We start from the raw sequence: 16,819 nt of genomic DNA on the forward strand, positions 1-16,819 counted from the left end.
ATTATTTTTTTTAATTGCTTTTCCAATTACATGTAAAAATAATTTTTAACATTTAAAAAAAGTTTTAGTTCCAAATGCTCTCCTCTCCTTCTTCCTCTTTCTCTTCATTGAGAAGGCAAACAATTTGATACAGGTTATACATGTGCAGTCATGCAAAACATATTTCCGTATCAGTTATGTTATCAAATCTATCTCTTTTTAAGTCCTTGCCTTCAATTGGTAGCAAGGATGAAAACGCCACCTATGCTCCTAAGACCTTCAATTTCTTGTCCCAAACTACAAAAACTTTAAAAATGCCTTCCAAGATTCCTTTAACAATATTATTTGGTGGCAGATGGGTGACAAAGTGGATAGAGTGCTGCCTTGGGGTCAAGAAGATGAGTTCAAACCCAGCCTCAGAAACTTAGCCATGTGACCCTGGGCAAGTCAATTTAATCTGTTTGCCTCAGTTTCCTCATCTGGAAAATGAGATAATAATAGCACATACCTCCTAGGGCTGTTGTGAAGATCAAATGAAATAATAATTTTAGAGCGCTAGCATAGTACCTGACACGTAGTAAGCACCATATAAATGGCAGCTGCTACAATTGTTTTTGTTATTATTGGCACCCACTAGGGTCATCAAAAGTGGGTAGTAATTACCTGGTTTGACACATCCTGTCTCAAGTCTATGCCCCAGGAAAATGACAAACTTCTGTTGTCATTACCAGTTTCATAAACAGCCCCTCAGTGAGTCCCCTCAGTGGAGGGGCACCCACCAGCACTACTCATCTCTTCTTCCTCGGACCCTCACCAAAGGCTCCCTCAACCGACCTCCTTCACAATATCCTTCCTAGAAATGGCTCGCAGCTCCCTGCCCTCCAGGAAGAGTCTCAAGACCGTTCAGGGGTCCTTCTTCTTCCCTTTTTCTCTATGTTACCATTTTTTTCTTCTTCCACCTCCTGACATAGGTCAGAATTCCCTCCTAACTATTTAGATCTTTCTTCTGTGCTTTCACATTGAAGGTCTTCTGAGTGGTCGACTTTTTCCATTTGTTTTAAACACTTTATCCTCCCTGATAGACTCCAGAGAGAAGAAGCATCCTCAGAGTGCCTTCACCTTCTCTTCCAGGAGGAGACCAGCCATCTGGCCTTTGGGGAAATACATCCAGCACACCACCAGATCCTCCCCTGCTCTGGAGCCTTGCTAGAACTGCAGTCTTCAGCGCTGAGCCCTCCTGGTGGCAAGCTCCTGGCGCAGCCTGCGGCTCCCAACGTGGGACCCGCTTTCCCTCTTTTGCGCCCAGATAGCCAGCTGGCCCGTAACTGACCTGGCCTTTATCTTGCCGTAACAACGTGTTTTACTCACTGGTCTATCTTAACTTATCTTACAGACTTCCTCCCTCAGCTCACACTCCATGCTTCTGCACATACACGAGACGGTAAAGCGCAGGAAGGTCCTCAGGCCCACCCAGGAATGCCTTTGAAACTCTTTATGCGCATGGCCAAAGAATACTACAACTCCACTGCTTCGGACTTAAGGTTCGCAGAAGCATTTGACCCCCACTACCCAAGCAAGGTGGACAGCATGAGGGGCCGCTAGGTGGCGTGGTACAGTACTGGGCCTGAGTCATCTTCCTGAGTTTACATCCAGCCTCAAACACTTACTAGCTGTGTGACCCTGGGCAAGTCATTCAACTCGGTTTGCCTCAGTTTCCTTCTCTGTAAAATGAGCTGGAGAAAGAAATGGCAAACCACTCCAATACCTTTGCCTAAAAAATCCCAAATGGTGTCACGAAAGGTTGGACACAACCAAAACGAGTCCGAAACAGCCCAGAGGTTACCTTCCCCTAAGGCAAGGACGCAGTAGACGCTTCCGGCGGCACGTGTAGTCATTCCAGGTGAACTACAACCCCAGCAGCCTTTGGGGCCAACTTCAACCGTCCAATAGAAAAGGATTTTCTTCACCAGCTTAAAAGCAGCGAGGCATACCGGGAGTTGTAGTTCCCTCTCATTAGAAGAATAGGGGCTCAGGACCAGTCTTGAACCACCAATCCCAGAAGGCGCCACTTTCCTATTAGCCAACAGGAGGAAAGGTCCTTCAGGAGGGGGCGGTGAAGGGAAGGCGAGACCCGACGCAGGCGCAGTAAGTAGGGTTGGGGAATTCATGTGGAGGTCAGAGTTGTGTCTGGTGAGCTAAGGGTTTGGGCCTTTGATAACTGTGTTGTCGTGCCCCACTCTCGCGCGTTCCCGTGGGATATTGAGGGGAGGGGGCTCGAGGAAAAGAGGAGGTAGTTGAGGAAGGAGAGGAGAGTAGAGGAGCTGAGAGCCAGAATGAGAGGAAGTGTGAAGAGTCTGAGGGAGGGAAAGAGTAGAGGAGGAGGCTGGGGGCGGGGAGGAATGGAGCGGGCAGACTGAGAGAGGGAAAGAGCAAGAATGGAGGGGGAGGGAAAGAGAAAAAATGGAGGGAGGAGGCTGAGAGAGGGAAAGATTGGAGGGGAGAGGGAGAGAGCAAGAATGGAGGGGGGAAGCTGAGGGAGGGAAAGAATGGAGGGGGAGGCTGAGAGGGAAAGAGCAAGAATGGAGGGGGGAGGCCAAGCTTAGTGTGATAATGGGGAAGATGGGAAAAAGGAAATGGTAGAGACATGGGAGTGGAAGGGGACTCCTAGGAGGCAACTAGAATTTGAAGGTTGGTAACCTAGTGTTAGTGAAAAAGACTTGAATTCTGAATCAGGCATAGCTTGAATCCTTTGGTTCTCAGTTAACTTATCTGTAAATGAGGAATTGAAGTTACTTTTGTCTTCGAGGTGTTTTTAGATGTACCGATTCAGAGTGGATAGAAAGGTTTCAAAGCCAGGACGATCATCTTTAAATTCTTTCTCTGATACATGCTGGCTTGTGTCCCTGGACCAGTCACCTAATTTCCCAGTGCTCTAGGCAAGTTGCAGAGAAGGTGCCAACCTGCATTGCTGGAAGTTTCCTTACACTATACCAGGCATTCTTGAACTTGCCATCCAAGGGTAATTTTACACAGGGTCTGTGAGCTTGAATAAGAAAAAAAATTTACATCTTTATTTTCATTAATCTCAAACTGAAATTTTATCATTTTCTTTTATTATGAATGTAGGCAATGAACATTTTGACCCATGGGCTTTACCAGATTTCCAAAAGGGTCCATTATATTAAAAAGAACCGTTGCTTATTACACTGGAGTTATAGGTCCTGTCTTATCCTTGTGCCCTATAGTTAGAAAATGTGTGCTCTTAACCCATGGAAGGGAGGGAGTTATATAGTATTGAGGGGAGGAAAAAAATGAGATGATCTCTACAGTTAAGTGAGATTTCTGGTTTCTGAGGTCTAGTTAATTTCTTTTGATCTCTGAGAAACTTTCCTAGCTTTCCAAGAATCTATTCCTACTTCTCACTTTTCCCCCCATGCTCCACTGTCATGCTGGCATCCATCCAGAGGACTTTTCTGTCCAGTCTTTCCTTTCTCTAATAACATGACATTCTCCATAGAGGAAAATGGTGTTGATAGCCCTACAGTCAGCATGGCATTGCACATTGATCTTCTCTTTTTAAAATACTGGAATGGTTTTTGATGAATTCCCCATACTCTCACCCCATCCCCACTGTGACCACTAGAATCTGTTTTTGATTTGTCAAGGAGGAAGGAACTTTAACAGTGTGAAGTTAAATGGTGTTGAAGACCAGCCCCATGACTGACCGTAGGTGTACGATGCCCTTCCTAGTGAACTACCTTTCCCAAACCAATCTCAGCCCCTACCCCTGTCATCAAGTGTTTGTAACTGAACATGAAAGCAGAGGAACCATAATTCATGGAATTTTTAAGGCTTTCTAGGGTGTTAACCTGTTTAGCTAAGGATGAGCAGAACCTTCAAGAAGATAGAAATCTTACCCTGATTAGAAGATGAATTCAGTGGTTGGGAATGAGTTTTCACTAGGGAATGTATGGGCCAGGCTAGCCTTTTGTTTTCTCCCTTTAGGTCTGAGAGAGCAGAAGACCAAGACCATCTGAAGGAGACATGGCTGCTAAGCTGTTTGAAGCTGTTGGCAAGTTTGGCCTGGGCTTAGCTGTTGTAGGAGGAGTTGTCAACTCTGCTTTATATAATGGTGAGGGCAGTCTCCCGACTCATACTAAGGGTTCCTGTTGTCCAATGTAACACTCCTGGTAGTAATCACTATCTATGAAAGTGGTTGTTTAATAAGACCACCTTTCCCATGCTGTGTATACCCACTGTTATGTTGGGGTTTGTTGCTGTTTAAAAAGACGTTGTACAACTTTTTAGACTTTTGTTCTTTGCACCCCTTGTTTACAGATGTCCCTGTCTTTGATGTTGCTACATTTTAAAAATCATGCTCTTCAGGAGTTAAAAGTATTTAATCAAGATAACTAACAGATATCACCGCCCTTCTACCTTGGGTGGAATGTCTCCGTAGGTGTCCCATGTAGTTTGGAACGGGGCGGGGGCCCTGTTAGATCCCCCAATTTGCAGTCAGGAAGCAGCAGAAAAGCATCCTTCTGGGTTTGCAGCTATAGGAATGAGGGAAGTTCTTCATGGCAACAGTGAGGTTTAAGTAGACATGCAAACACCTGTGGTTTCCAACAGTGTCAGAGGGCAACTTCCAAATGCCTGGGACGGTTTCTTTTGTGGTCCAGTAGCCACATCTATACACATGGATGGCATTCCTCACTAGACATGGTCTTTGATTTATGAGCATGGATATGTTGCTTTCCCAATAAGGCTTTGAGAAAAACAAGGCATGAGAAAATTAGAAGTGGAGGTTCTGAATTTCAGAGTTACCATCAAGAGTGCTGCTTTAACTGATGCTACACCTGAAAAGCATTCAGTTAAGTTGAAAGTGTGGCATATGACCCAGGTGGAGACTTTTTTTTTTTTTTTGGCAAATGTGGATTATGTGTTCCTGGAAATAGGCTCAAGGGAGCAAGGGAGAGAGTGGTTAATCACAAAATCAGCAATTTCATCTTCCAAGGAGAAATGATGGTAGGGAACAGATCCTATTACCTTAGTCCTTGGGGAAGCACATGGGATAGGAAATGATTATTTGATTATGTAACTCTTTAGAATCCTTTAGTGACACAGAAGTTCAGGAAGAGGAACCGAAAGGATGAAGGCTTACTAAATAATCATAAAGCACCAAGTCATCCTATCAGATGTGTGAAAGAGTTTATCAGTAAGTTCAGTTTCCTGATTTGTTCTTTTCCTCCCTCCTTTCTAGTGGATGCTGGCCACAGAGCTGTCATCTTTGATAGGTTCCGTGGAGTCCAAGACATTGTTGTAGGGGAAGGGACTCATTTTCTCATCCCATGGGTACAGAAACCGATTATTTTTGACTGCCGTTCTCGGCCACGGAATGTTCCAGTAATCACTGGTAGCAAGGGTGAGTATTTCCTATGGGTCCCTATGGAAAGATAGCTGTGGAGTCAGTTAATTCCAAAATGTGTTGAGTGTTTTCTGTGCTAAATGGGAGTAGCCAGGTGGTATAGTGGATAGAGTGCCAGACCTGGAATGAGGAAAACTCATCTTCTTGAGTTCAAATCTGGCCTCAAACACTTGCTAGCTATGTGACCCTGGGCAAGTCACTTAACCCTATTTGCCTCAGTTTCCTCATCTGTAAAGTGAGCTGGAGAAGGAAATGGCAAACCCACTCCAGTACTTTGTCAAAAAAAACCCAAAACAAAACCCAAATGGGGTCACAAAGAGATGCTACTGAAAAATGACTCAACCAGTGCTAGATACTAGCAAAATCTAGAGGGAGGAGGAAACTAAGTCCCCATACAATAGAAGCCCCCAGGGTAATTGAAGAAAACATGTATTTCTTTTTTCGGTGAGTTTCTACTACAGTATAATTGGGGAAGGAGGAGAATGTATGTATGACATACATAGCTAAGAGACACCTGATTTATATGTATGTGTATGTGTACACACACATACACACATCCTTCACTGAAGTCCTTCTCCAGTCCCTAACTGTGGTGTGAAGATAAGAGTAACTGGATTTTTGAACACTGTACAGAGCACAGAACTTTGACAGGCCCTTCCAACCTAGAATGACTTTTTGGTATGGAAATGGTAACAAATGTGGATATAAGTATAGTTGAATGTTTGTATATGTGTGAAGTCTAAAAACATAATACTTCCACTGGTGCCATGTTCTCCTTCCCCTTTCCTCACTCCCCTACCTAGTTCATGCCTTACTAGGGGTTTATCACTAATACTATCTTTGTATGTGAATAACAGCATTGCTGCAGTTACTGCTTTACCATATTGAGGCTGATAAATAAAACAGCATAGTGGTGTTTTTGATCCACCTTGGATGATTGCATGTTTTTAAAACTTCTTAGTAAAGCTTGGCAAGACAGCACGGAGGCCCTTCTGTTGGGTGTCCATTTATCTGATGCCAAGAGAGGAGATGAAAGGTTGGTTGGGGTGAGCTCATTGGAATTTGAACTGGAAAACCTAACTCTGAACTCCCCACCTTGTATGCATTTAAGTTTGTGCTGCTTTGTTCTTAGGTGGCTTCTCATGTGTGTTCTCTTTTCCAGCTAAGCTGGAAAGTCCTTGAAGACCAAGGTTGTTTGGTTTTTTCCTGTTTCTTCAGAATCACTTCTCTCTACCCAAAACTTATCAGTGTGGGATATAGGACTGCCAAATACTTAGGACTGTCCATATCTTTAACTAACAGTATTGGGGAAGGAGGCTTGCTAAACAAAAGATTTACTTTCAAACAAAAGTGAATGTCCATCATTGTACTACAGGAAACAGTGTTGTGGAAAGAGTGCCAGACTTGCAGTAAGACTTATGTTTGAGTCTCAGCTCTTCCATTTAATAACTGCATGAAGTCAGGTAACCTGCCTGCCTCAGTTTCCCCATCTATAAAATGGGAATGGTATCCTGCTTTCTTTCAGAGATGTCTTGAAGACCTACCTAGAATATACATATGGAAAGTGGTTTGCAATCTCAAAAGCACTATATAAATGTAAAATGCTATTGTTATTGTAATTTCTGTGGCATCAAGTAATGACAGATGGAATGTGTGTGAGGAAATTATATTCTGGCCTTGGGGAAAAGTGGGTTGTACTCCAGGATTCTGAAGGACTATCTGTGCTTCAAGTCATAACATCTCATCCATCTGTCTCTTCCCTTGGCATATTGGGCTTCTTCTCAGAACTTAGCACATAGTTGGCTTATTGATTGAGTCTCTTTGTCACTTAGCATCTTCAGGTATTCAGTCTTAATTGCTGATAATCAAGGAAGGCTTAGGATAAAATGAAAAGTTATCCATTCTTCTTGGAAAACCTTTCATTGTTTAATTGCTTGTGGTAGCTGCCCTTGTAGGCTCTGTGAGCATGCATGTACGTACACACACACACACACACACACACACACACACACACACACACACACACACACACACACACACACACACACACACACACACACACACACACACACACACACACACACTCGCGCGCGCGCACTCTGTAGTGTCCCTGACTTCTACTACTTTAAGGTCACATAGAAGGACTTTAGAGAATTATCTAGTCCTTCACTTTCCCATTTACAGTGAGAAGCAGCTATGGGAAAAAAGGATTGCATTTGGATTTTAAAAACCTGAATTCAATCTTTACTCTTCTGCTTACTACCTGTGTGAACTTGAGCAAGTCACTTCACCTCAGTAGTCACACACACACACACACACACACACACACACACAGCATATGAACAGTAGATGCAGGAAGCCTTGAAAAAGACTTTAAAGGGATCTTAGATTTCTGAAAGGTAGCAGTGAGAGGGCATTTATCTCAGGAGTGGAGGACAGGGTACAGGGACATAGAAACAAAAGGTAGAAGGTTGTGTACAAGGAACAGAAAGGCCATTTTGGCTGAAACAGACGGCGTAAGAGGAATAATGTGTAATAAACCTAGAAGTAGACTAGAGCCTGGAACACTTTAAATTTAGTTGCTCTCTAAAAGTTTTATTTTGGGGGAAGTAGGGACTGTAGAGTTTTGAATAAGGAATGACATAGTCAGACCTGGGTTTTAGGAATATCCATTTGGAAACTGAGTGGAGAATGAAGTGAAGAGACAAGAATCTTGAGGCAAGGAAACCAATTAAGAAACTCTCAAAATAGTCCAGGCAAGAAGTGATAAGAACCTGAACTAGGACAATGGCCCTGTGAGTGGAGGACGGGGCAGGTGTAAGAGGTATGGTGGACGTAGAATCAACAAGGATTGTCAACTGAAAAGATAAGTGGAATGAGGGAGAGTGAAAATTCAAGAATGATTCCTAGGTTCCAAACTGATGTGACTAGAAGAATAGTGGAAGTTATGAAGTGATGGGTGGTGGGCAGGGGGAAGGGAAAGAAGATAATGAATTCTGTTTTAGACATGAGTTTGACATGCCTATGGGACTTCCAGTTGTAAAAGTACAGTAAAGTAGTTCCCAGAGAAACATGAGGGGTGTGTGTGTGTGTGTGTGTGTGTGTGAGTGTGAGTGTGAGTGATATAGATCTGGGCGTCATGTGTACAGAAATTATAAATCAAGCCTAATGAGGTCACCGACAGGAAAGGTTATAGATAAGATCCAGGACAAAATCATGAGGTGCATTCACGGGTAGGGGTAAGACTTTCATAATGATCAAAGAAAAGATACTAGGAAGGAGTGGTCCAACAGTGGTCCAAGAGAGGACAGTGTCATGAAAACTGTAGAAAGGAAAGGAAATCTAGGAGGAAAGAGTAGACAATAAGATCAAGTGCTTTGGGGTGGTTTCCTGACTCTAAAACAGCCAAGTGAATTGGCTCCTTTTCTTAGTTGGGGCAAGTTCAGAATGGGAAGCTGGTCATGTGAGATTTCTGTGGCTCCCAAACCTAACTTGTCATGTCACTTTTTTCTTTGAATGCAGATTTACAGAATGTCAATATCACCCTTCGTATTCTCTTCCGACCTGTTGCTAATCAGCTGCCCCGAATCTTCACCAGCATTGGTGAGGACTATGATGAGCGGGTGTTGCCGTCCATAACCACTGAGATCCTCAAGTCAGTTGTAGTAAGTAATCAGGCAGTCTGTGGCCTGGAACCAGACACCTTACATATTGCCGGGAAGCAGAGAAATTTAGCATTTGGTTGAGTAGGATCTGGATATGGTGTCTTGGTTTGTTGGTTTGTTTGTTTTCCTATTTCCTCACTACTCTCCTGTCTTCTAATCTTCTTTTGAGCCAGGCTCGATTTGATGCTGGAGAACTGATCACCCAGAGAGAACTAGTCTCCAGGCAAGTGAGTGATGACCTCACAGAGCGAGCAGCAACCTTTGGGCTCATCCTAGATGATGTTTCTTTGGTAAGACTCTTGAGGACAAACAAGTTAAGTCTGCAGCCCTTGATTTCATTCTGGACTGTCCCTAAAGCTGTTAGCAATTTCTATCTTGCCAACTCCCCAACCATATATTGAGGCCAATAACTGAGACTCATGTTAGACTTGAAAGTGCTGAGACTTCTTGTCAATATGAAAGCAGTCTTCTTTAAGCTTTAGTAGTCTCTGCACAAGTCTGACAACTTATAAGGCTGCCCTCTGCCGTGTACATTTTTCTTATAACCCTTGGCCCTCCCCAGACTCTCCCTTGCTAGTGCATCTCTCACCCTTGTAGAAATGTGAGCTCTCTTCACAACCCCCCAGGAAGTGAAGTATCATTAACCCTGTTTGACATGGGAAGAAACTAACCAGAGTAAGGGCGAAAACCTGGGCAGAGCTCTAACAATTCCTACCCAGCTTAGACCTCCCTGTCTGGCCCCTGGGAATTCCAGAACAACCCTGGTCTGACACTCTTGTCAGTTGAACTCCAGAAAGCCCCCGACGAAAGCTGATACAGTGTAAATAACTGGTTTGTTTCCCCAAAGTCTGATATGAGGGGCAAGGGACATCTCCAAGGCATAAGCCATTCTCTTGAGATGTTATAGTCTGTGCATTTATATGGCACTGAATGTCATAGCCCAGACGGAAAACAGTACAGGCAGGATAGCATTTCAGATCAGGGAGGGTGAGGAAAAGGGTTCGTGTTTCTGGACACCCTGAGAAAAGTCATTTGGAGCGATTTGTCCAGGAAGGTGGTGAGGGAGAGTGTTTCCTGTTCCATTCTACAGCGCATTGCTAGCAAAAGGCACCATTTTCCCCCAAGCATATGCAGCTGTTCAAACAGTCACCCTCTCTTCCCCAGCACCCACCTCATTCATTCCCCCTAAAAATCCAGAGGCAATAGCCACACCTTGGAATAGATGCAAAAGAGAACTCCCTGCACTCCCTCTGTTGGTGAATTGCAGGTTTGCAGCCTTTTGGCTAATGGTACACAATGTTCCTAAAGTTCAACACTGATTGTGAGAATGCACTAAGTAAAAAGCTGGTATTCTGTTAAGCTTTAACCATATAGTATACCCTGGGAAAACAGTTTTGTGAGGAAAATGTTACCATCAACTTGTCCCTTTGTAGTGAAATCTAATTTTCCTTCGTTTGTACTCAAGGCCTTACATTTTTGCAGTAGCTTATATCTCAGTACTGCATGTATGCCCCTCCTTCCCAAAACTAGGAAAGATTAGAGGCTAAGCCAGCAGTCAGACAGCTGCAGTTCTGAAGGGGGTGTGATTAGGATTGAACCACAAAGTGGGACCCGGTTTATAATGCTGACCTGTTACTTGGAAGAGGGCCCTTGGTCTTTTGTGTTAAAGAGAGTACAAGCAGGCAAACAAAATCTAATACAAAAACCAATACTTTTATCTTCCTTAATTTAAAAAATAAAGAAGGTGAACACATCCATTGCTGTCTGACTGGCCTCTAGTAGCAGTCCTGTGATCTGATCTCACTATTTTTATGATTTGTTAGGATACATTTGAGTAGCCAGCTGGTTCAGTTACCCATGTATTTGGGGAACAGGGCTATAGATAATAAGAATCTGGAACCCTTATTCAGAGAAGCGTTTTTACCTGCCTTCCTCTTTAAACTTTTTACCAGAAGGGTCCTAATTTAAGCTCTTCCTCTTCCCATCCTTTAGTGGAGGTGCTACTGAGAAGTGAATTGGCCACAAGATTTGGAGAAGTCAGTGGGACTGGATAATCCACAAGGATGGTGCATTGGCCTCCTGGGTCATTGAGCTGGCCAAATCCTCACCTATCTGAGACTCCATTTTTCCATCTGGCCATCTTTGGAGCTTTAAGCAAGGGAAATAAAAGGATCCTGGGAGAAAACTAGCTAGAGGTGGGGGGCCTGAATTCTATAAGCTCCCTAAGGAAGTTTGGAGCCGGTTTCTTCTAGTGCTTATAGGCTATTGTGAAAGGCTCCAGCTGTCGTTTTCAGTGTGAAATTGATATATTAGGTGTGACAGAACCATACGAAGTGATATTTCTGGACTACCATAGAACCTTTAGTGAAAACTGTTTGGATCAGAGTACAGGGGAGGGAGGGAAGTTTCTGGCCTCACTGGCTCCTCCAGCTGCTGGAACCATTCCTGACCTCTCTTCCTCCCTGAGACTGGGGGCCTCATGACCAAGCTGTGTGAGCAATTATGCTTCCTCATCTTGTGCTCCCTTTCTCCCCTCAGACACATCTGACCTTTGGGAAGGAGTTCACGGAGGCAGTAGAAGCCAAACAGGTGGCTCAGCAGGAAGCAGAGAGGGCCAGATTTGTAGTGGAAAAGGTGAGTGTTCAACCAGATGGCGGAAACCTCTCTTTCTCATCCCTTCCTCCTTCATTTTTTCCCCTGTTTGCTGGGTGGCCTGGAGATCTATCTTCTGTCATATGTTCTTCTGGGACAATTTTTGGAAGAAGGGAGAATGAAGAGACAGGACTCAAACAATTCTATCCTGTAGTCCTCTGAGAATGATAGGGGCATTTGAATTTACAGTCCTAAGTCATTTACTGAAAAAGAGTTTCATCCTTAAAAAATAACTCTACTGTTTATAAAAATGTTTCTCCCAGGATATTTTCGGCTTTTCTGAAAAACCCTTTTGAACCACATAGTCTTCTGTGGATATCCTATGGAAGAAAGGACCCAATGAATGAAGCCAAGTGAACCCAATAGTGTCTTGTGGTACACTTCACTGACTCCCTACCTTAATTGAATTTCTTTTAGAAAAGCCTCAGCAGAGAGAAAGAAAATCAACCAGATTTTCTCAAGGACCCCCATTCTGACATGTAAAATAGTTAGATTTCGTCTCTAAACCTAACCTGTCTCTCCTACACCACAGAACTAAATGAAATTCTAAATGGTTTAATACGTCATCATTAGCCTAGTGTTTTCTTAAACCGTTTCAAAAAATATTTTTGTATAGAATTGGTACCATAGCATAAATGCCTTTAAATGTGTCCTTTAAATCCCCCTAAAGTACAGTTTACTGTCTTCTCTTCATTTTGCTTTTATAATTATTGTAGGACTATATTTGTGTTGGCATTGGTAGGGAAAGAACCAAAAGATACTCTTATCTGGGACTTAATTGGATTCAGTATATATGGGCAGGAATTAGATTTCTCCCAATGAACCTATGTGGTACTAGTGAGTTCCAGTATTAGTCCTTAAGTATCTATCAGTAAGGAGACACAAAAGCCATATTCCTGCCTTGGAAGTGCTGGATGTGATGGGCATTGGGCTTTATTTAGTGGTTGAGAGTTGGGGGGTGGACTGAACCTGGAATTCCTCATGTCTGTTCTTAGTTCTGCCTTCCTTATCTGTGACTTAATTGGGCTCAGAGCAGGAGGTGTTGGCTGCCAGGGAAATCAGGTGGCATCAATAGAAAACTATCCCTGTGATAAATGACTGTGTGCAGGAAGTGGAGGAAGAAACGGGGTTGAGTTGTGGAAAATGACTTGAATGGAGACAAGAAAACTTCTAGATGCCATGAACTCTTGAGGGAAGAAGAGTCCAGATGAGACACTTGGAACACTGAGTGCCCCCACCCCCGCCCCAGGAACAAGTGCCAGTAATAGTAGTTTTTCCATAGGATTTATTAGCTTGTTAGTTTCGCCCGTTGGTTGCTAGTTTCCTCTTTGTCATGGGTTCTCTCCCCAATACTTTTAGGCTGAGCAACAGAAGAAAGCAGCCATCATCTCAGCAGAGGGTGACTCCAAAGCAGCTGAGCTGATTGCCAATTCACTGGCCACTGCAGGAGATGGCCTAATAGAGCTTCGTAAACTGGAAGCCGCAGAGGACATTGCATACCAGCTTTCCCGCTCTCGGAACATCACCTACCTGCCTGCTGGACAGTCGGTGCTCCTCCAGCTTCCCCAGTGAGGCCTGTGGCCCCACTGATCCTACCCCGCTCAGCCATGATCTAATCCGCAGCCTCTTCCCTGTTCCCTCACCCAAAATCACTGTGAGATTTAATGATTTGGCTTAAGCAAAGGAAATAAAATTAAAGTCATTTTGGGATCTTGAATTTTTCCATGAGATTAAGCTCTTTCAATTTTTTACATTTCTTCTGTCCACCCCAACTTGAAGTAAGAACTGATGTTTGCCTTGAACAAGTGGCTGGGGTAACACTCTCAACCCCCTGAGAAGTACAGCCTTGGTGCTGCTGGCAACATGGAACAGGTCAAAGGAAGAAGAGCACAAAGAGGTGTGCAAGGGGACAACTTTAATGAACTGATGTAGACCAGAGAGGATAAGAAAAGGATGGCCCCCAGAGCCGTAGTCAGCTATGGGCTGTAGTTAGAAAGTAGCCCTCCAGTCATTCTAGCATTTTGTTTATAGACACAGTTTGGAGGAGGTGCTATGGAGGCTTAGGAAGGAAATGGGCCTTCTATTGCCATGTGGCTGATCATTAACTATGGGACTAGTAGAAGCAAATGTGTATGTGATTGGTACTGACTGAGAGCTGGCCCTGCTGGGGATATAAGGGAAATGATTTCCTCTTTCTCTACCCCAAAGGGTTCTAAGGGTAGAATGGTCTTTGGGGGAGGGTCCTGGAATAAGATGGAGATCCACCAGTAATCTTCCTCCTCGTCCCTGGCCCCTTTTAAAATGCTCGGGAGGGAACTTGGCCTGAGGGATTGCATTCAGCACTGACTGAATATGCTCTCCAGTGATGTGTGAGTCCTGAGTTCCTGGCTTTTCTGTTTAGAGACACTGCTTCTGGACAGCTTTGTGGCTTGTGTTCCCACTATGGGGAATGGGAACAACTGTGGAGGAGAGAACAAATTGTGTAACCTGCCTTCAATAAATGACACCCAAATTCCCTATCTTGGCCGTGTGTGTTATTTGCTAGAGTCCTGAGACTGGAACAAAACTTTCTGGCAGGTTTGGGTTGCATGTCTTTTCCTTTCTGGCAAGGAGAGAAGTATTGAACTAAGTAAAAAGAACTTGGTGTTTCTGTTCCAGGCGTATCCCAAACCTGAAATGAATCTTCCTGATGGCAGATGAAGTTTGTAAGCAGATGAGCCATTGAACTGGAGGGGTTAGAGGTAGGTGGGGATGAGATAACTTCCCATCGTTGGTTGTGGGGACCGCTACTCCCAGCCATAAATTAAGCAGGTGCCACCACCTCTCAACCTATAGAAATGTGGACCATTACTAATACACAAAAGGAGAACAATGGTGTGGGTGACCTAACAGCCCATAATCTGTAAACTTTTATTTTGATTGAGGTATTTGTTAGATTAGTGAGGATGGGAATGGGAAGAGTATGATATTTCCAATCAGGTTTGTATAACAGATTCTATTTTACTTTGACTAGTGTAAAAAGGATTTGACACAGCAGCTAACGTACCAGTGGGGTTTGTTGTGAGGAGCAGAGGATGGGAGCCCCCATTGAAATTGGAGAGGATGAATAGTCTGAAAATGAGCCTGGAAATAGATCATTGAGAATGTGTTTTGATTTCCATTCCCAGTTTAATTCCAAGGAGAGGGTCATTAATAGAGCCCCATATGCTGGTCTCTGACCTGAACTGCCCATATCCTCTCCCAGAGCACTTGGGCCAGCTGTCAGCTGGAAAGATTGGGGGTTGATGCACAGGTTTGGAACTGGAGACTAAAGTGTCATCCCAGGTTCCATTCTGAATCCATCTCTGAAACTCAGCTCTGTATGAACCTCCTCTTACCATCTGGCTCCCCCTCCCCAAAAGGCCTTCAGTGTGTGCCTCTGATCTTGACCCCCATGTGAACCCCAAATCTCTGAGCAAAAGCTTCATATCCTATTTGAAATGTTCCCCTGGGTTGCCCATCCAGCCTGCCTCCCTGCTACCTCCCCCGGAGTCATTTATCCTTCTCAGAGCTTCGTGTGTCTCCTTTTTTGTATTTTATTGTGAGAACAGTGGGGCCCAAGAATGATGAGGTGCCTGAACTTGCAAAGCACGTTAAAGAGCTGAGCAGAAAGGGAGCATATTTCTAAATAACTTCCAGACCAACTTCCACCACGGGGCCCTCCTCCTTTCCTGCCTTTTATTGCTTTGGACACCCTTTTGCAAGGAGGCTCCTTTCTTCTCCCTAGGCCCTTTTAAAAAGCACAGTTGCTTTTCCTGCCTTTAGTGGGCGATTGGGTTTCATGTTCCAGGTGTCAGTGGGAGAACCCCAAGCTGAAGGATGTTCCCCTTTCCCTTCCCTCTCCTCCATTCTCCTTCCCATCTCTTCTCTTCCCTTCCCTGCTCTCGGCTTCTGTGTTCCTTCTGCTTCCAGCTCCATCCTTTCAGCAGTCAGGCAGGTCAGATTTCCTGCTGGTTTTGCTGTTAGCCTTCCCATCGTAGATGGCAGAGGCACATCCAAATGGCAGCCCCGGGGCCTCGTTTGGACTTGACTTCCTCTCTCATCAGCCTATGTAATTCTTTTCACAAATGTTCAAGAGCTGTTAACTGCCTGCTTTACCCCTGAGCCCCCCATAGCCTCTGGCTTTCGCTAGGAGTTGCCACAATGGACTTTTATCAACTCTAGTTTCTCTGGGCCTTCTGTCAAAATCAGGTCCTGTCTTGATTGTTAGAGAGGGAGTAGGTGGGCGGACTCTCTTGTTCTGGCTGCCACATTTATATGACAAGGTCAGCTGGCCAGAGTGGCATTACATCTTGGAATGGTGGAAAGGAAAAGATAACCTCTTTATCTTTGAGGTCATTTCCTCTAGCTTTACTAATTCTACTTCATTAAGTCACCTTTAATCAGACACATTCAACAGTGAGTGACCAGTGCAGCAGACAGCACATATACTCAATATAGAAGTTTGGGATAAGACCAGTGGTGGAGGTTGAAGGGTAGGGCATACAAATGGAATTAAAATAACACAGCAAAAATATCCATTTAACAAAAAGCATTCCAATACCTTAAGCTTACCAGTTTCAAGAAATAGTTAAACAACTTTCAACATTTAAACAAGCAGCATTCAAGTACGGTCAAAGGAATTGAGATCAGAGAACACTAGTTTATAGAAATGTCTCTTGCCCTTAGGAATGTCACAATTAGACCCATAACTAGAAAGAGAGTTTTTCCTTCAGATCCCAACATTCTGCAATTCTCAAGACCTCATGGGATGGAGGGGGAAGAGAGGGGAGGGAAGACAGGATCCAGGAAAGGAGAAGGGAGTGGGATTGTGGGCCAGAGGGCATGGGGGAGGGGGGTGAAGACAAGCTGCCCCCCTCTCCCATTGCTCCCCTTCCTCAACTGTCTCTGCATAGTTCTTTCCCCCAGGTAAAAAAAAAATATCCTAATTCCCTCAAGTTACAAGAAATTCCTGGTTATACCTCTGGTTATAGTGTAGTTGAGGAATGAAACAACAGAAAAACATTTTTAAAACAACCCGTAAGCAAGAATATATGAATATATCACGTGATAAAAGAGA

The 16,819-nt window shown here is 44.0% G+C and overlaps 1 protein-coding gene across 2 annotated transcripts; it reads left to right on the plus strand.

Moving 5' to 3' along the window:
* The first annotated feature begins 1,991 nt into the window (after window positions 1-1,991).
* On the plus strand, window positions 1,992-14,240 carry PHB1 (prohibitin 1). 2 transcript variants are annotated; one of them, XM_072646118.1, is made up of 7 exons: window positions 1,992-2,124; window positions 3,985-4,111; window positions 5,240-5,401; window positions 8,927-9,069; window positions 9,243-9,359; window positions 11,608-11,703; window positions 13,081-14,240. In XM_072646118.1, the coding sequence occupies exons 2-7, from the start codon at window positions 4,024-4,026 to the stop codon at window positions 13,291-13,293; spliced, it is 819 nt and encodes a 272-aa protein (XP_072502219.1). In that variant the 5' UTR covers window positions 1,992-2,124; window positions 3,985-4,023; the 3' UTR covers window positions 13,294-14,240. The 2 variants fall into 2 exon arrangements, with proteins under 2 accessions (XP_072502219.1, XP_072502218.1); XM_072646117.1 differs by having other exon boundaries at window positions 2,108-2,169.
* Window positions 14,241-16,819: the final 2,579 nt, after the last annotated feature.

This window comes from Notamacropus eugenii, chromosome 2 (assembly GCF_028372415.1).
Source record: "Notamacropus eugenii isolate mMacEug1 chromosome 2, mMacEug1.pri_v2, whole genome shotgun sequence".
NCBI lineage: Eukaryota > Metazoa > Chordata > Mammalia > Diprotodontia > Macropodidae > Notamacropus > Notamacropus eugenii.

Coding starts and splice junctions, on each gene's coding strand:
- PHB1 (XM_072646118.1), top strand. CDS start 4,024: ATGGCTGCTAAGCTGTTTGAAGCTGTTGGCAAGTTTGGCCTGGGCTTA. Junction 4,112..5,239: donor CAACTCTGCTTTATATAATG/GTGAGGGCAGTC, acceptor CCTCCTTTCTAG/TGGATGCTGGCCACAGAGCT. Junction 9,360..11,607: donor TCCTAGATGATGTTTCTTTG/GTAAGACTCTTG, acceptor TTCTCCCCTCAG/ACACATCTGACCTTTGGGAA.